General features: G+C 34.8%; 1 protein-coding gene across 5 annotated transcripts in view; it reads left to right on the plus strand.

The window, feature by feature from the left end:
- Nucleotides 1-20,577, plus strand: part of XRN1 (5'-3' exoribonuclease 1) — a 112,952-nt gene that overhangs the window by 6,931 nt on the left and 85,444 nt on the right. For all 5 annotated transcript variants that reach the window (XM_078070964.1, XM_078070981.1, XM_078070967.1 and 2 more), the window contains exons 2-13: nucleotides 3,191-3,423; nucleotides 8,035-8,132; nucleotides 9,730-9,839; nucleotides 9,932-10,042; nucleotides 11,133-11,215; nucleotides 13,453-13,540; nucleotides 13,624-13,792; nucleotides 14,535-14,602; nucleotides 15,152-15,289; nucleotides 16,822-16,888; nucleotides 17,098-17,203; nucleotides 20,313-20,402. In XM_078070964.1, the coding sequence (XP_077927090.1) occupies nucleotides 3,191-3,423; nucleotides 8,035-8,132; nucleotides 9,730-9,839; nucleotides 9,932-10,042; nucleotides 11,133-11,215; nucleotides 13,453-13,540; nucleotides 13,624-13,792; nucleotides 14,535-14,602; nucleotides 15,152-15,289; nucleotides 16,822-16,888; nucleotides 17,098-17,203; nucleotides 20,313-20,402 (1,361 nt within the window). The remainder of the gene's footprint in view (nucleotides 1-3,190; nucleotides 3,424-8,034; nucleotides 8,133-9,729; nucleotides 9,840-9,931; nucleotides 10,043-11,132; nucleotides 11,216-13,452; nucleotides 13,541-13,623; nucleotides 13,793-14,534; nucleotides 14,603-15,151; nucleotides 15,290-16,821; nucleotides 16,889-17,097; nucleotides 17,204-20,312; nucleotides 20,403-20,577) is intronic.

The following is a 20,577-nucleotide window of genomic DNA, read 5'->3' on the forward strand; positions in this document are numbered from 1 at the left end:
TACTTTCATATTATTACACCAATTTATATTCCCATCCAGACTACTGGGTATAAATGCCATCTCTCTCTCTCTTTTCTATATCTGGGATTTTCCTCCTCTGTAAAATGGAGAATCTAAATATTTTTCTTTTAAAGTTACCATAATTTAGTGAGACAATGAATATGTTTGGCCCAATGTTTGGCACCTAATGAGTGCTTAATAAATGCCAGCTATTACTTTTAATAACATATGAAATATCTGTTTCCCCAAAACCTTGCCAATAACTGGGTAATATCATTTTTTTCTAATCTTTGCTAACGTTATGGCAAAAAATGATACATTTTAATTTGAAATTTGGGGATGTTGAACATCTTTTCATATATTTACCAGACTTTTGTGTCTCTCTTTTTTGAATTGCTGTGCATTTTTCATGCTTTTAAAATTTGCTCTTTTATTAGAGGATTTTTTTGTATATTGGGAATGTTGATTTTATCGTAATTTGCAAGCATTTCCCTGCATTTTGTCATTTTCAGTTTAAACTTGTTTTTTACTTTTTTTTAACCCTATAGATGTAAAAAATATAGATTGCCAACTCCATTGTTTGTTTGGTTTATGATTTTTGGCTTTCCCCACCCTAAAATTACCAAAATATTTGTATATAATTTTTTTACTTCTATTTCTCACATTAAAAATTTTTACTCTTTCTGGAATTTGTTTTATAAGATGAGATACAGTTGTGTTTTATTTCTAGATAGTTAGCTAGGTACCCCATCCCTTTCACTGGTTTGAAATGCCTCTTATATACTAAATTTCGGTATACACTTAAACTACTTTTTTTTTAAGATTTTATTTATTTATTTTTTTTAAAGATTTTATTTATTTATTTGACAGAGAGAGACATAGCGAGAGAGGGAACACAAGCAGGGGGAGTAGGAGAGGGAGAAGCAGGCTTCCCTGTGGAGCAGGGAGCCTGATGTGGGGCTCGATCCCAGAACCCTGGGATCACGACCTGAGCCGAGGGCAGACGCTTAACGACTGAGCCACCCAGGTGCCCCTTTTTTTAAGATTTTAATAATTTATTTGACAGAGAGAGTGGGGGGGGAGGGTGCGCACAAATGGGCAGAGGGAGAAGGAGAAGTAGGCTCCCCACTGAGCAGAGAGCCCAACGATGTGGGACTCCATCCCAGGACCCTGGGATCATGACCTGAACCCAAGGCAGACACTTAACCGACTGCGCCACTCAGGCACCCCACACTTGAACTATTCCTAAACTATTTTGTTCAATCACCTTTATAATTTTTAATATCATATAAAGCAGATTTCCTTCATTTACTTTTCTTTTTTAATATTCTTTCTTGCATGTTTATTCTCCTAGAGAAACTTTGGAATCATTTTGTAAAGTTCTCACCTGGAGATTTTGATTGAGGTTTTCAGATTTTTTGAAGCAAATAGTAAATCTTGAATATACTTTTATTTTTATTTTTTTTTTAAAGATTTTATTTATTTATTTATTGGAGAGCGAGCGAGAGAGAAACAGCATGAGAGAGGAGAGGGTCAGAGGGAGAAGCAGGCTCCCCGCCGAGCTGGGAGCCCGATGTGGGACTGGATCCCAGGACCCTGGGATCATGACCTGAGCCGAAGGCAGTCGCTTAACCAACTGAGCCACCCAGGCGCCCTTGAATACTTTTAAAACCTCATGATCACAATTATCATGTCATTTGAGCTTATTACTCAGTAAGGACATTTACTTTTTTTTTATGTGGTGCCTGGTACAATCCCGTATAAATGGGGGTTTTGTTAATACGTTTTTATGTTGTTCATTGATTCAAAGGCCAAAACTTTTTCATTCCCCAAACTCAGAAGCATGCCATTTTCTCAATAAGAGAAAAATGTATCATTTCTGTACATATGATAAAACTTGAAGTGTTTCAGAGATGGCTCTCATAAGGTTTATACAAGAAAAGTTCATTATGTTTTTATGTCTGAAAATTCAAAGTACTTTAGTTAGTATGTAAGACACACTACTCAAATTCTTTAATTACAATTAGATATTATAACTATTAAGTTGTGCCCACTTCATTTCCTTGTTAGTGTATATTTGTTTCAGTAGTGTTCCCCCTACTTGCTCACAAACATTTAAATAAAGGAAAGATGAATGAGAGCCAGAGCCATGAAAGTCTTTTTATAAAAGTAGACACCTGTTAGCCAAAGTTTAAGATATTTTTAATCCACATGTCAAAAACAAGAAATCTGTTTTCAAAATTTCCTAAATTTCTTGGCATAATCTAAGCTTTCTAAATTAATATGAACAAATCAGTGACTCTCAGTGAAACCAAATATACACTAAGGCTTTAAATCACTTGTAAAATCTTTTAATGACCATGTACAAAGAGCCTTTTAAATGGGCATTATGTTACCCATTTATAGGGGAAATTGAGGCATTAAGAAGTTGATGTCAAGGGGCGCCTGGGTGGCTCAGTTGTTAAGCATCTGCCTTCAGCCCAGGTCATGATCCCAGGGTCGTGGGATCAAGTCCCACGTCGGGCTCCCTGCTCCGCCGGAAGCCTGCTTCTCCCTCTCCCACTCCCCCTGCTTGTGTTCCCTCTCTGGCTGTGTCTCTCTCTGTCAAATAAATCTTTTTTTTTTTTTTTTTTTAAGACTTTTTATTTATTTATTTTGACACAGAGAGAGAGACAGCGAGAGAGGGAACACAAGCAGGGGGAGTGGGAAAGGGAGAAGCAGGCTTCCTGCGGAGCAGGGAGCCCGATGCGGGGCCTGGGATCATGACCTGAGCAGAAGGCAAACGTTTAGTGACTGAGCCACCCAGGCGCCCCTCAAATAAATAAAATCTTTTAAAAAAAGAAGAAAAGAAAGAAAAGTTGATGTCAAACTAATAGTTTGAGTACCAAATGAACCAAGCGCTTCATTTGAAATTTTCCCATTTGGTATTTTAAATAAGTAGATAATTTCCTGACAGTAAATTTGATCAAGCCATTGGTGCATTATATAGCCATATAATGTGTCTCCATCTTACCAATTTCTCCTGTTCATTTTTTCTTTACTTTCTTTATTCAACTGTGATTATTTTCTCAGTTTTTATATAATAAGAATGCCCCTATATCCTGCTTTTTATCAGCTATTTTTCCCAGCTGCTTAAATATCCATCGTTGATTATAGTAACAGTCTTGATCATTTTTTCTTTATTTCTTAGATTCCTGAATTTGATAACTTGTACCTGGATATGAATGGAATCATACATCAATGTTCCCATCCTAATGATGATGATGTTCACTTCAGAATTTCAGATGATAAAATCTTTACTGATATTTTTCACTACTTGGAGGTGTTGTTTCGCATTATTAAACCTAGGAAAGTGTTCTTTATGGCTGTTGATGGTGTGGCTCCTCGAGCAAAAATGAACCAGCAGCGGGGGAGGCGTTTTAGGTAAACATTTGTGGTTTATTTTAGAATACTACTTAGACTAATAAAATGTATTATTTTAAAGATAACTGACTTAGTACACTGCATCTTCTGTTCATGTTTCTTTTCTGCTTAAATTCCCCCAGAAACGGAAATAACTGATTATGTCACATTTTATCAATCAAGTAAACAAATTAGTAATTCAAGTGAGGTGTCCTTCTCAAAGCATATGTTGGGCTGTGTAGTTACTGTTGTTCTCTGTCATAAATTTTTCAAACTTCTCCTTGGTAATTTAGAAAGAGCGGTACAGTTGACCCTTGAACAATGCAGTGTTAAGTGGTGCCAGTCCCCACACAGTCAAAAATTCACATATAACTCAACTCCCCAAAATCTTAACTAATAGTCTACTGTTGACTGGAAGCCTTAGCAATAACATAAACAATAAACACATACTTTTTATGTTGTATGTATTATATACCATATTCTTATAGTAAGCTTAGAGAAAAGAAAATGTTATTAGAAGGGCGCCTGGGTGGCTCAGTTGGTTAAGCGACTGCCTTCGGCTCAGGTCATGATCCTGGAGTCCCTGGATCGAGTCCCGCATCGGGCTCCCTGCTCAGCAAGGAGCCTGCTTCTCCCTCTGACCCTCTCCCCTCTCATGTGCTCTCTCTCTCTCATTCTCTCTGTCTCAAATAAATAAATAAAATCTTTAAAAAAAAAAAAAAAAAAAAAAAAGAAAATAGATTTACAGTACTATACTGTATTTATTGAAAAAAATCCATGTATAGGTGGACCCATTCAGTTCAAACTTGTGTTGTTCAAGGGTCAACTGTAGTAGAGAAAGCTCCTCTCATAGTCTGTCCTGAACTAGAGAACTACGGGGTGCAATGAGAGATTGTTCTAATGGAAACATTGACAGTTTAATTCAACAAACATTTGTTGAATGCCCAGACCCTGGGCTAGATGCTGACTATGACTGATCATGGGTCCAAATTGGACAGAAAGGCAAGTGAGACTAGAAGGTGATTGATGGAGTAATGAGAAGAGAGCTGAGTTAGGACACTTGAGATACTATCATCCCCAGTGTGTGAGTTCGATAGTAGGAAAAGTAACAGGATGAGAAGAGGCACGTAGAGTTTTAACGTCAAAATCCTGAGCATGTGGAATAGTTTTAAAAAACAATGAGGTCATGCTGTGACCTTATTTATGAGTAGGATAAGTAAAGTTAAGAGGGTTGTTAGAATTGATGGGAAGACTCTTGAGTCCAGTGTGTTTAATGTGTTGTTAGCATAATGAATCCTTTCATCACAACAGCGGGTAAAGGAGTGGAAAAGGCACCTGTGAATCAAATAATGGAAATCATCAAGGAAGGTGGGAGGGTACCTTAGAGAAGGCTAGCAATGAGAATGAGAAAAGGATGGTAAAAAGTAGTGATTTATATACCAAAAGAGAAAAGATATTGAAAATATTTGAACAACTGTGACATCTTTAAAGACAAGGACCATCTCTTCTAAAATTTAGATCCTCAAGTACCACCCAAACTTAATTAATTTGAATCTCAAAAATTGGGCCCTGGAAACTGTTTTTACCAGATTCCCCTGGTATTTGTTAAACTAGTTTGGGGGGACTGCTGGGCTAGAAAATCTAGTGTTAAGAAAGGATTATATAAGCCCACTATATCAGTCACTGTTCAGTTGCAGAAGTAGAAGCCTGCCTATTTTAAGCAGAAGGGGATATATTACAAAGAATTAGGTGCTTATAAAAATCATTGTAAGAGGGGCGCCTGGGTAGCTCAGTCATTAAGTGCCTGCTTTCAGCTCAGGTCACAATCCCAGGATCATGGGATCAAGCCCCGTATCGGGCTCCCTGCTCCACGGGAAGCCAGCTTCTCCCTCTCCCATTCCCCCTGCTTGTGTTTCTTCTCTCGCTGTGTCTCTCTGTCAAATAAATAAATAAAATCTTTAAAAAAAGAATCATTGTAAGAGTCAAAAGGATGGGAATTTAGGTGAGCCTTCAAGAATGACTTCAGAACAGCACCACAGAACTGACCCACCAGTGGCATGATTACTACAACATTCAAGAAGGTGAGGAGTTCAGAGGCCCCCACCAGAACAGGTTGTTCCAGGAATTTATTCCTTTAGTTATGATCCAGGAATTAAGAAGATACTACCTGAACTTTTGGCTCCAAAAATACATTGCTTTAGTTATAATTCAGCAATCAAGAAGCCACCACTGTATCTGTTAGCTCCAGAGCCCCAGCGTACCTGGTAGATCTGCCCTACAGTTTGCTTCTTAGCACCTACAAAACTACTGAATATTGAGAGCTCTTCTACTATTGATGAAATACACACACACCCCACAAACCCTCTGCCTCAACAGTCATACAGACTTCACCACACTTCCACTTCCCAAACCTTTTGTGGAGGCATCTAACTGACAGAATCTAAGTTATATCCACTCACCTAGCTGCAAGGAAGCCCGAGATTTTAATTTTTTAGGTTTCTAACCTCTCCAGTATCAGAAGACAGCCTAAGAGAATGAAATGGATATTGAGTGCTCCATGTTTCCCTGAAATCCCCTACTCAGCTTTTTCTCATTCTCCACACCACAGATACTATTTTCTCCATTCATAATCTTTAATTATAATCTCCTGTATCTCTTACTTTAAATCTGCTGCCATCTGGCTTTCATCCCTACCACTAAAACCTCCTTAAAAGATTACAAATAGACTCCTTATGACTAAATCTAAAGAATAATTCTCTCTGTATGTTAACTTCATTTACCTCTAGTATTTAACAATGTGATGATTCTTTCTTTCTTGAACTTCCTTTTCTAGATCTTTATGTAACCACACTCTGCACCTTCTTTTTTTTAAGATTTTATTTATTTATTTGACAGAGAGAGACACAGAGCAGGAACACAAGCAGGGGGAATGGGAGAGGGAGAAGCAGGCCTCCCGCGGAGCAGGGAGCCCGATGTGGGGCTCGATCCCAGGACCCTGGGATCATGACCTGAGCCGAAGGCAGACGCTTAACCGACTGAGCCACTCAGGCGCCCCTCTGACTGCACCTTCTTGATCTCCTTGTTATCTTCTCTTCCTTTGCCTTTTTCTTATATATTGATTTTTCTTAAGGTTCTATCCTTGGTCCTGAGTGATCTTATTCAGTGATTTTAATTACCGTGTCTATACTGATGACTCCCAAATTTATCTTCCTGGTGGATATCTCTCTCCAGAACCCCTTTATAGCCAAATGTCTCCTAAATATCTCCTTTGGATACCACAGATACATTTCAGGTTTAACATGTTCAGCACTGAAGTCCACTTCAAAGCTGCCTTCCTTCTGTTTCCTATTTTGGTGAATGATAACAATAGCAAATAGCTGCTCAACCCAAGAGTCCAAGAGTAATTTGGACTATTTCTTCCTCATTCTCCACACCCAATCCTTATCCAGTCTCTTAAATTTGTCATATATATTTACTTTTCATCTTTACTGCTACTGGTCAGCCTAGGCTACCATAATCTTCCACCTAGATTAGTAGTCTTTCCTTGTCCCTGTCCCAAACATTCTCTGTGTTGCAGGTACATTAAACATTATGGCTGTTAAGTTCTCTGTCTCCCCACTAGAGTGTAAGCTCTGTGAAAATGGGAATCATTGCTGTTATAGTCCCAAAACTTGTCACATAGTAACATTGAGCTTGTTCAAAGGAATTGAAGGAAGGAGAGAAAAGACGAAAGAATGGCTTCTATTGGAGAAATTACAAATAAGTTGATATCTTCAGATTTTGTTATATTGAGGAGGTTGGTAAGAGGTTACATACGAAAAAGAGTTTGGTAAAAGGTTACATATGAAAAAGTTTGTTTATCATAGAAATATAATTCCACAGCGCACAGTAGATAGAGCTAGTAGCAAGGCTGTAGAAAATGTACATAAAGCAGAGCTTCCTAACTTACATGCCAGTGGCATACAGTGTGCCAGAAATGGATTACAGGAGAAGCAGGTAGGAATTGGGATGCCTATATTCAGACCTAGGTCCGTCTGACTCTAAAACTCATGTTCTTTCTAGTAAATGCTATTGCCTCAAACATAAGATGATTTTGGCAAATGATGTCATTAATGTTATTAGGCTTATATTTTAAATGTTTTTGTAAGGAAACCCAAAGATATCCATTAAAATTGTACAGTTATTTTTATATAATATTCTTAGATCATTTTAGATCATTTTAATAATGTACTTGTTTGATGTTACTATTAAATATAGAATGTAGTATATATAATGAATGTTTAATGTTCAACTTTTGAGCTTGTTTGTAGAATCGATTTGCTATATACTTATGATAAGAAAAGAATTGCTTTATGACTGTTTGTAACATTCTCTGTCGGTTTTATACTGTTATAATGTCTACTTGTATAGTCCTTTCTCTGAAAAACTCAATTTTTTAAATAAGTAAAAATGAACAATTCTGAGGCTCATCTTTATCAATTATAATCATTTCAAAACTTGTATTATGTTTTGAACCTAAAATTGATTAATTAGTATTTTAGTTACAGAAGCATCTAAATAACAGTTTACTTTATGTGAAGATCTGTACTTTTTCCCAGAAACCTTAAGATATTTTTTTACTTAACATTTAAGGTCAGCAAAGGAGGCAGAAGACAAAATAAAAAAGGCATTAGAAAAAGGAGAAACTCTTCCTACAGAGGCCAGATTTGATTCCAACTGTATTACACCAGGTAAATTAACTGAAAGAAAAATTCTGAGAGATTGATTTTTTTTTTTAATAATTTTATTTATTTATCTGAGAGAGAGGGAGCATGAGCGGGGGAGGGGGGGCTGGCGCAGAAGGAGAGGGAGAAGCAGGCTCCCTGCTCAGGATGGAGCCCGACATGGGTCTCAATCCCAGGACCTCAGGGATCAGTGACCTGAGCATAAGGCAGAGCCACCCAGGCACCCCAAATTATGAGAGATTTAAATGTAAATGTAAATTTTTTTTTCAAATGCATTTTTTTTTTTCTAGCCTCTACTTATTTTGTCCTTAAAATTCCAAATGCTGTTTTCCCAGTTGTGTCCCCTCAGGAGATGTTTTGGTCACCTTGATTATAAGTGCTCCTATGAAAACCCACTCTAGGGATTTGCAGATGTCGATAAGAGCAGTTGTGTACAGAACTCTCCCAGATGCACAGAACTTCAAACCTAGAAGGATCTTACAAGATCCATCCTACTCCCACCATTTATTTGTATGAAAACTGACCCAGTGAGGTTGTGGCTCACCCACGTTCACATAGCTAGCTGTTGTAATCAGGATAAGAAACCCGTTCTCCTAGTTTAGAGTACTTACTATTGTACTTCTTAAAGGCAGGTAAAAATTCTATGACTTTAATGAATTTATCAGTATTATAAGTTTAATTTAACTTTGTGTGCAACAACATACTCTGTATTTATTAGAGCTTTGTCTAACAATTACAGTCCTTTACTTTGAAAAAAAAATCTTAAAATCTTATTCATGAATTCTTTACTGTGGTAATTTGTCTTTCATTTAAGTGCCTTTATCATACATTGCTTGATTTAATAATCAATTTTATCCTAATTGTGGTTTAAGACTGCATTGCCATTGACTCTTGACCATCTGGACTTTTCCTGAAACATAATCACTGTAGACTCAGTTTCTAGGATAATAATAATAATTTTCCAGATAAATAGTAGTAATAATAATAGTTGTTATTAGCAATCTAATTAAAGCTGTATGCCTTAAAAAAAAGGTTCAGAATCCAACAGAGGAAATAGAAGATTTTCTTTTTTTTTTTTTTTTAAAGATTTTATTTATTTATTTGACACAGAGACAGTGAGAGAGGGAACACAAGCAGGGGGAGTGGGAGAGGGAGAAGCAGGCCTCCCACTGAGCAGGGAGCCCGACGTGGGGCTCGATCCCAGGACCCTAGAATCATGACCTGAGCCAAAGGCAGACACTTAACAACTGAGCCACCCAGGCGCCCCGAAGATTGAGTTTCATTAGAGAGTTGAAACTGCCCTGGTGTGAAAATATGTGAAGCATAGTTTGAGGCAGTAGTAACATTTCTTGACTTACCTCTGTAACTTTAGCTGGATTTTAGGGTGAGCAGTGAAATGAGAAACAGTTGTAATATTTGCTAGAGAAAGGTACAAAATTATTTGCTTTTCAAGATAAGCATGAGGGGTTTGACTTCTTTAAAGATCTTACACCTAACTATTTCCTGGACACTCAGATCCAATTTCGTGTTGTCCCTGGAAACATAAAAAGAGTGATTTTTATGTCTCTCTCATTATAAACTTTTTGAAACTTTTTATTTATAGGGACTGAATTCATGGCCAGGTTACATGAACATCTGAAGTATTTTGTAAATATGAAAATTTCTACAGATAAGTCGTGGCAAGGAGTTACCATCTACTTCTCAGGCCATGAGGTTATTATCTTTTTTTATTTAAAGAGATTTTTAAAAATTTAATATTCTAAAGCATAGCATTATTACCACATTTTTTTTAAACATATATTTAGACTCCCGGAGAAGGAGAGCATAAAATCATGGAATTCATCAGATCGGAGAAAGCAAAGCCAGATCATGATCCAAACACCAGACATTGTCTTTATGGTTTAGATGCTGACTTGGTAGGTATAATGTTTATTATTATTATAACCTTATGCCATTATAGTTAAATATCTAAGAGACTTATATAAGAAGCTTTCTGGCTGTGGAAACAAATACTGGAGACATAATAAGGATTGCTACTTCTGCCATTAGCGAGGTTCTTAAACAATTGGAAAATGAACTCTTTTGTTCTAGTTTATGATCAAGTTAGGTCTCTATAGTCTTCATACTTGACTGATCCTAGTGCTATGAATGAACTCTTTTGTTCTAGTTTATGATCTAGTTAGGTCTCTATAGTCTTCATACTTGACTTCATACTTGACTGATCCTAGTGCTATGAATACTCTGCTGAGATCAGGGTAGAGGGCGCTTCTACCCTCATGCTTGATATATAACTTTTAATAATACCTGATCTGGTAACTCCATGACCCAAATAACTTTACTATGCTTTTTTTGTTTTAACTTTTTGTTACGGAAATTTTCAAACATAAAGTAGAGAAGACAATATAATAAACCTTCCTATGTCCTTTATCCACCTTAAATAATTTTCAACTTTAAATAATCCACCTTAAATATTCAATAATTTTCATTTTCTTATTCCTAACCATCTGTCTCCTTTCTCCTACTCCTCTGACTCTTGAAGTGTATCCCAGACATTGTATCACTTAATCTATAAATATTTTATAATGTTTCTTTAAAGGAGAAGTGTTGTTTTAAAAAATAACCATAATGCCATTATCCTACATAAAATAAAAATTAACAATCACTGTTTAATATATAAATAACCATTTAGTATTCTCATTTCTCTGATTGCTTCATAATTGTTTCATCTGTTTTGTTTGAATCAGGATTGAAATAAAATAAACAGTGATTGTTATAAAGGTCATGTGAGTCTAAGGTAAACATTTTTTCTTAGAAAAACACACTTCACCCCATTCATAACCAGTAAGTGGATCAGATTTTGATATTTGTATATTTAATGTGCTAATTGTTTTTATTAAATAAGCATGTGTTTTTCTATATAGAAATGTTTTTTATTTAGTTGTTTCTATGAACCTGATACTATAAAAAATTAGAGAATAGAGACATTTTTAAATCATTTTTCAACAGATTATGCTTGGATTAACAAGTCACGAGGCACATTTCTCTCTTTTAAGAGAAGAGGTTCGGTTTGGTGGCAAAAAGACACAAAGGTAAATCATATTGCATATATGTTAGAAGAAAGAACAGCAGTTAAATTAAGAATAGTAATCATCTAACAGAAAAATTATCTGTAAAGATTTTCTCCCATTCCATGGTTGCCTTTTTACTCTGCTGAAATTTGATGCACAAAATTTGTTTTTTAATTATGACAATGTCCAGTCTATTTTTTTCTTTTATTGCTGTACTTACAGTATAATATCCAAGAAATTGCCAAATCTAATGTCATAAAGCTTTTCCCAATTTTAGGAGTTTTGTAGTTTTAGCCCATACACTTAGGTCTTTGATCCATGTTATTAATAACCGTATATGGTGTAAGGTAAGGGTCAACTTCATTCTTTTGCATGTGAATATCTAGTTTTCCCAAAACCACTTGTTGAAAAGAGTATCTTTTCCCCCATTGAATGGTCTTTGCACCTTGGTCAAAAATTGTTTGACCATATATGCAAGAGTTTATTTCTGGGCTCTGTATTCTATTCAATTGATCTTTATGTTTGTCTTTATGCCAGTACCACAGTATTTTGGTTACTGAAGCTTTGTAGTAAGGTTTGAAATCAGAAAGGGTGAGACCTCCAACTTTGTTTTCCTTTTTCAGGGTTATTTTGGCTATTTGGGGTCTCATGAGATTAATAATTTTTAGGATGGATTTTTTTGTTTTTGTGGAAAACATCATTGGGATTTTGATTGGGATGGCATTGAATATGTAGATTCTTTTGGGTACTATTTACAGCTTGATAATAAGTCTTCCAATTCATTAATACAGAATGTTTTTCCATTCATTATGTCTTCTTTAATTATTTTCAGCTGCCTTTTGTAGTTTTAGTGTATAAGTCTTTTATCAGCTTTTTTTTCTTACTTGTTTTTCCTTTTATTTAAAAAAAAATTAATGTAGTCACCATGCTATACATTAATTACATCTCCAGGACTTACTTATCTTGTAACTGAAAGTTTCCACCTTTAGGCCACCTTCCCCCATTTTGCCCAACGCTTACTCCCCCACCTCTGGGAACCATCTATCTATTCTCTGCATCTGTAAGTTCAGTTTTTTGTCTCTGGTTTTTTTTTTTTCTTCTTTTGCCTCCTTGGTCAAGTTTATTCCTAAGTGTTTTATTCTTTTGGATGGTATTCTAAATGGAATTGTTTCTTAATTTCTTTTTTGGGTTATTTGTTGCTGGTATGTAGAAACACAGCTGATATTTATGTGTTGATCTTGCTTCCTGCAGTTATACTGAATTCATTTTTTGGCTCTAGTAGCTTTTTGTGGATTTTGTGAGATTTTCTGTATATGGAATCATGGCATCTCTAAATAGAGAGATAGTTTTCTTCTTTTTTAATCTGTATACCTCTTATTTCTTTGCTTGCCTAATTGCCCTGGCTAGGACTTCAAGTACAACGCTGCTGAATAGCTATAGTGAAAATGGGCATCTTTGTCTTGTTTCTGATCTTAGGTGGAAAACCTTCAGACTTCTCCCATCAATTATATTAAATGTAGATTTCTCATAAATTCCCTTTTTTATATTAAGGAGGTTCCCTCCTATCCCTACTTGGCTGAGTACTTTTATCATGAAAGGGTATTGAATTTGATAAATGTTTTCTTTGCTAGTTGATTGTATGGTGTTTTTTCCTTTGTTTGTTAATGTGATCTATTACATTGATTTATTTTCTTGTGTTGAGCCGTCCCTTGTATTCCCAGGGTAAATCCACTTGCTCATGGTATCTAATCCTTTTAAAATACTACTGTCAGTTTATATTCTTACTTCTGGTTAAACTTGGAGTATTGGCCAATAGCTAGGAATATAGACCCCTAAACCAAGCCAGGGAAAGGTAAGAGGAAAGAAGTGATGGTGCCTCACCATTGAAGCCTTAGACTGTACTGCAATAGGCAGAAAAGTATAAATACTCACTTATCTGTATGCTTTCTGCTGGTGACCAGACTTAAATGGGCCAGATCCCACTGGTTTCTTATATCTGTTCTATCTTATTTAGGCTTTCTTAATTCTGAGAATCTTTCCACAGAAAGCATAATGCAGACCAATTATTTTGAACTTTATGTTATATCTATTATACTTTTATCTTTACACTACCCTGCAGCTTTCATATAAATTATATGCCTGGATTACAAGAATTAATTATCTTCTAATGATAAGTTTTATTTTAAGCGTTGCTGCATTTTTAAACTTGAACCTTAAAGATACAATTAATTTTGTGTTGATTATCTGACTAATTACAGGGTATGTGCACCAGAAGAAACCACATTTCACCTCCTACACTTGTCTTTAATGAGAGAGTATATTGACTATGAGTTTTCAGTATTAAAAGTAAGTATTAATATAGCTGTGGACCAAAGATGTGTTAGCAGGAATTTCCATATGATTTGATTTTTTTCTCCATTTTGTTGTAGGACAAGATCACTTTTAAATATGATATTGAAAGGATAATAGATGATTGGATTTTGATGGGATTTCTTGTTGGCAATGATTTTATCCCTCATCTACCTCATTTACATATTAATCATGATGCACTGCCTCTTCTTTATGGAACATATATTACCATCCTGCCAGAACTTGGTGGTAAGAAAAGTTTAATATTCATTGGAGGCTACTTTAATTTAGCACTCAGCTAATCCTAAAAATTTCACACAGTTTATTAGATTATTGCATGCATAACTACAGTAGGGAAAAAATTGGGGGTTTCTTTTGGTCTAAGGCACCAAGCTCTGGGGTTGTAATTTTCAGTGGTTCACAAGCAAAGAAAATGACAAGAGTTAAGCAGCCTCATTTATTGATATCTGACTAATCTCTGCCTTTGATTGTTTAAGAAAGCCAGCAGAAGTTGTTTATTTCACTTAGCTCCTTTCATATTAAAGCATAGAAGTTCGTTTTTCTGAATGGATAGGTATCAGAATATTTAATAGGGAAAGATTTTTCAATTGAGAAATTGATAAACAGTGGTGAATGCTGAATCAAACAGACAGCAGAATAGCAGGGCATTAGTTCTTCTCAAGTTAACATATTAAATGAATAATCTGGATAGATTTTAGAACATATGTAATTAACTATTACCAGATGTTGGAAATGTGGTAGGATTATTATGTGAACCTGGAATTTCTTTTATTTTGCTTTAGTTGTTACATATTTTATATTATAACATCAAGTTCATAGACACTAGAGTCAGTTATGTAGCCCAACTCTGAGTGTTTTTTCTTGGTTAGTAGAGTGCCAACATTCAACATTTTGTAAAAAGAATTTTGTAGAATTGTTTAGAAAAAATAGTGTCCGCTTTTAGTACAAATTTAGATTTTGTTCCTTTTAGGTTATATTAATGAAAGTGGGCATCTCAACTTACCTAGATTTGAGAAATACCTTGTGAAACTATCAGATGTAAGTAACTAGATATTTTTATTTTCTTGTCCCAGGGTAGCTATAAATGGTCAGAAGCCAATTACATAATGTCAGAAGAAAAAGTTTTGGTACTTCTACTCCAATTGATCATTCTGTGTAATTTCACCTAAATTTATTTTTACTTGCTTTTTATTTTTAATTTTCAGACTAGTAGATGAGGTCCCCATGTGCATAAAAAAGTAACATTCTTTGATTTCCTATGCCCCAGAAGTGGCTCAGTCATTAAGTGTCTGCCTTCGGCTCAGATCATAATCCCAGGGTCCTGGGATCGAGCCCCACATTGGGCTCCCTGCTCAGCGGGAAGCCTGCTTCTCCCTCTCCCACTCCCCCTGCTTGTGTTCCCTCTCTCACTGTGTCTCTCTCTGTCAAATAAATAAATAAAATCTTTAAAAAAAAAAGAAAAAAAGAAAACCCTAGCAGATATATCACAATATACCATTAAAAAAAAAAAAACTGTTAAAAGTTTGGTTTGTATTCTCCCAGACATACTTAAATTATTTTTAAATGAATTTAAATATTTTTGTACAGTTTGATCGGGAACACTTCAGTGAAGTTTTTGTGGACCTAAAGTGGTTTGAAAGCAAAGTTGGTAACAAGTACCTCAATGAAGCAGCAGGTGTTGCAGCAGAAGAAGCCAAGAACTACAAGGAAAAGAAAAAATCAAAGGTGTCCATTTTTTTAGGTGTCCTTTCATTTTTTTAGCTGTAAAGGTAAAACTGATATTCCTTGTTCCTCATTTTCCTTCTTATGATTTTTAGGGTTGCCTCATTTCATTTTCATTTCTTATTTTCTCCTATTGAACATTTAAAAATTTTTTTTGGTTTCTTCTCTGTTAGATCCTATCATTTAAATCTGATCTTTAAAAATCAACTTCTTATTTTTACCTTTGAAGAAGAACATCGTGTTTTCTTTGTTCATCCATCCTATTAATAAGTGTAGAAAAACTTCTAAATATAAGAGCCCAGAAAATTAGTTATCTTTTGTAAAATGTGGGTATTTATAGCATTTAATATTGAGACATCAACTAGATCAGTGATTTTTCCCTAGAAGTAATTTATATATAAAATCATATATAAAAAACAGCAATAGGCTAGTTTAAGAGTAAATAATAGCACAATAGCTAATAAATGCTAGGCGCTCAATAAATAAATAATAGAATCAGTTAGAATATGCTAATACCCTATAAAACATCACTAATAAGCTCTAAAGAATGTCTTATGTGTGTTAGCTTGGAAAAGAAACCTCTTCTGAAATTTTCCTCAGCCTATTCATAGTTACTGGGTTCTGATAAAATTAAGGAGTTTCCTGCACTCTCCTTGCTATACTGGTTCTATTTAGGTTCAAGGCTAGTAATTCTGCTCCAGGAAGGGTATTTATCCTGATTTTCTCTAGTGTAGTGCTTCTAATTGATTAGATTTTTCTCAGTGAAACTTAGGAGCCCTCAGTTTGCTTTCTACTTTGTTTTTTCTCTTAAGGAAATAGTCTCAGCAACTATTTGGGAATCAGTAATCCCTGGCTCCACGCATCTCAGCCCAGTCCTTAAGCTTCACAAGTCTTCATATATAGTTACTGTTAAAGACACTGGCAAAGTGAGAGGAACTAGAGGAAGAGCCCCAGCAAAGGAAGTTAGCAGAGGCCGTAGTTTGGATGAACAAAGGGAAATGGGAATAAGGGAGTAAGAAGAACTAATGAGAATCACTGGCAGTAGATAGGCAATCAGAAAATAGAGGAGAGAAAAGTTGAGATCACAAGGAGGGAAAAACAGATGGGCAGGATATGAAGAATGTGATGAGATGTGAGAACTATAGAAAAGCAAATGAGTTGCATGAGAGAAGAATTTAGAAGTGGAGAATAGAAAACAGAGTTATAAGAATGATGGAATCCAAAGATACAGAAAACATGTAATATTTGTAATCATTGGATTCGATTATAAACAAATAGATTATGTTAACACAATAGGTGAGAATTACCTATTACATATTTTTGAGAGGCCTGAATAATAAAGATTTAGAAAACAAGTGATATAAAACCAAAACATTTACATAGTATTTGAGGATTATTTTTTGAATGAACTTTCACAGTGTTGTCACTTAAGGATCATTCAGTTCTTTTTAGTATTTTTTAAATCTCCCTGTTCAATTATCTTACTTTGAAATATATCTTGCCATTAATTTTATATTGATTTATAATTTTTGTAGGGTCAGGAAAATGCCATTTGTTGGGCTGCTTTAGACAAAAATGGAGAAGAAGTGGTAACTTCTAAGGGTGAGTACAAACTCTGTATTCACTATGTTATATTTTTGACAAGATATTTATTGTATCATTCCTTAGTAAGTACTAATTAATAATATTGGATGGAACAGATTTCTATGTTAGTTTGTAAGCATCTGCTTTGCTATATATTTATCAAAACTGTAGGTGGAAAAACAGAATATTTATAATTTTCAGCCACTATCTTTTGGCTTTTTTTCCAGATAATTTAGAAGATGAAACTGAAGATGATGACATATTTGAAACTGAGTTTAGACAATATAAAAGAACATATTACATGACGAAGATGGGAGTTGATGTAGTGTCTGAGTACGTTTTTACCAATGCTTTTACTTTAAAATAGAAAAAATTAGATTTTGCAGTTCTTCAAAAAACAGCATAATTTTGATAGTTAAGGTAGCGGGCAAGGAGAATTTTTTGGTTACATAAATTATTGTAGTGTCAATCTTTCAACTGCTGTGGTTTTGGAGAAGGTGATAATTGACATGTGTTATATTCCTTTGGTAAAAAGTTAGCAGGTAGAAAATGGTTAGTTTTTTTTTCCTTCCATTTTCTGGATTCACATCAAACTCATCTCAAAGGCTACCTGGCTTTTAAAAAAAAAAAAAAAAAAGGCTACCTGGCTTAGCCCCAAGTTAATACCTAGCCCAAAAGTTCCTTAAGAACTTGACCTCTAGAATGGTAACTTTCACACTTTTAAACTGCAGCCCACAGTATGAACTACATATGTTTGTATTTTATTTAATTAACAAAATCTTATAAAGTGCTTACCAAGTACCAAGTGCTATTCTAAGCAATTTTAAAATATTGACTGACTTAATTCTCGCAACAGTTCTTTAAGATAAATAAATTACTATTTTACAATAGAAGAAATTAAGGAATGGAGAGGCTTTTTTTTTTTTTTAGGTAGATTCTTTTTTTCTTTTTTTTAAGATTTTATTTTTAAGTAATCTCTACACCCAATGTGGGGCCCGAACTTACAACCCCAAGGTCAAGAGTCGCATGCTTTACCAACTGAGCCAACCAGGATTTGAGAGGCTTAAGTGACTTACCAAGGTGACATAGTCAGTGAGTGGCAGAGCCAGAATTTAAACATAGGCAGTCTGGCTCCAGAGTTAATACTCTCTTTCTCTCTCTTTTTTTTTCTTTTTTAAGTTTATTTATTTTTTTAAGTAATCTCTACACCCAACATGGATATAGAACTCACAACCTCAAGATCAAGAATCACATGCTCTACTGTCAGCTTAGGTGCCCCCAGTTAATACTCTTTCTTTTTTTAAGATTTCATCTATTTGTGAGGGAAAGAGAGAGTGAGCATGTACAAGAAGGGGGAGCAGCAGGCAGGAGGAGAGGCAGGTTCCCTGCTGAGCAAGGAGCCCAATGTGGGACCCAATCCCAGGATTCTGGGATCATGACCTGAGCTGAAGGCAGACGCTTAACTGACTGAGCCTCCCAGGCTTGCCCCCAGTTAATACTCTTAACCACTGGATGAGACTGCTTCTCTCTAAGTGAGATAAGAGTTTCATGAAATGCTATGTACCCTTTTACATACTTAGATATTATACTTAGATATTTTCTATACTGTTCTTATCTTTTTTTTTTAATATAATAAAACACTAAATATTAGATCTTTTCTAGAGCCTGCCCAGAGATAGACCCAAGCTTTTAGACATTGCTTTATATACTCTCAGACTGTCTTCTAGTCTAGTCTAGACATAGTATTTCCGGTCTATATTCATACTGACCTCTAGGAACTAGAGGTACAGGAATTCTAGTACAATTCACCAGCTCATTTAAAGCTTTGTCAAGTACCACTAGCATGTAAGACTTCTGAGACTTGAGAAATCTTGTTGTGTCTCTGTCAAATGAATAAATAAAATCTTTAAAAAAACAAATAAAATAGTTATGCTTTTAATCTTTTATTCCTTAATCCTTATATTTCCTTGATTGCAGTTATATAGCACTGTAATACCTGCTTTTGGCAGTACATTCTTAATTTGATAGCTAACAAATCTTGTGTTTTATTTCCCTTCCCTTTTATATATTAAAATATAGACTTATGAAAAATATGATACCATTTGTTTGCCTAACAAATAAGCAAATCTTTTAAAATCGTTATGTTCAATGTTGGTCCAAAAGTGATGGTAGTATTCTTTCCGAATTACTGGTGGAAATATAAATTGGTAAAATTATTTTGGGAAGTGTATATCCAAAAGTCTTTAAAATATTTATCCCTTTGACTCAGTAATTCTAATTATTAATCTGTCTTAAAAATATAAACTGAAACACAGAAGATTCTTATACACAAGGATGTTTATTGCAGAGTTTTTTATAATAGCACAAAATTAGAAATGATCTACATGTCCTCATAATCATGTCCACTTCCCATGTATCATAGTCACCATCTTGCCATAACACTGTCCTCAGAATCTGTAGAACTGCTAAACTGGTACTTATAAAAAGTTCATAACAATTTGGAAAGATACTTATATTATTAAGCACAGATTTCAAAAGCAGGACACAAAATCATGTATACAGTATACTCTAATTAATATTAAACATAAAAAACCAACCAACCTGGGCATAGAAAAAAGACTGAAAAAAAACATACCAATATGTAATAGTGATTGCTGTAGGGTAATAAAAATGCTTTTCTTCATTGTCTAGATTTTCAATAATGAGAAAATATTTTTTAATGAAAAATTAATGTTTCATTTTCAAAAGTACCTCCCAGAAATATTGAGATCTGGAATTTCTAAATGCCATCTCTACCTGAATTTTGGTAACAGCCACTAGCAGGTTTATGGCTACTTTTTGGCTTTAGCCCAAGTCTCGTGTGTGGGTGTGGGTGTGTGGGTGTGTGTATATGTATTTTACCTTAAATGTTTTTTACCTTAAATGATGGTCTTTGAGAAAGAAAGGATTAGAGGGAATATTGTTCAGTGAATATAGCATTTTTCAAAGTGTGTTCTAGCTGCTATAACCAGATTCTGTGATCTTCCTCATTTCCTCCTGTGATTTTTCTCAGGCATCCTCCCAGATAGTTTCCCATCCCTGTCTCCTATCACACCCTGACTATTTAGGACAGTGGTAGTGCCACCTTATCAAAAGCTTCATTGGCCAAATCCTCAAACTTTAAACCACAGGCATAGTACATTGACTGAATAAATATGCACAGTAGGTTTAAGTATTATTCTGATGGGCGGTTTAGGGAAACTATAAGGCAAACCTTTAATCTGACAGTATGGAATTTGTTTTAAATAATATTTTGGAATTTTTCTGATTACAATTTTTAGCTTATTCATTGATTATGTAAAACATATGTGAGGCAGAGTGTATCAGCAGATCATGCTCTAAAGACAAATGGCCTGTCTTCAAAAATTAACATTATAATGAAAATATTCTTTTCTATTTTCAGCGACTTTCTGGCTGATCAAGCTGCATGTTATGTTCAGGCAATACAATGGATTTTGCACTATTACTATCATGGAGTTCAGTCTTGGAGCTGGTGAGGAATACAAACAAAAATAAAGTTTTGATTTTTTTTTTTTAAATAATGGTTCTCCTATAATCTCATTTGGGGTTTTCTTTTCTCTTTATTTCTATTTATGGTGGCATTTTTAAAAAGATACATATAGCCAAGTTTAAATGAAATATAGGTAATCTTTTCTTATATGAAAATA

The sequence above is a fragment of the Halichoerus grypus genome, chromosome 1 (genome assembly GCF_964656455.1).
Source record: "Halichoerus grypus chromosome 1, mHalGry1.hap1.1, whole genome shotgun sequence".
NCBI classification, from domain to species: domain Eukaryota; kingdom Metazoa; phylum Chordata; class Mammalia; order Carnivora; family Phocidae; genus Halichoerus; species Halichoerus grypus.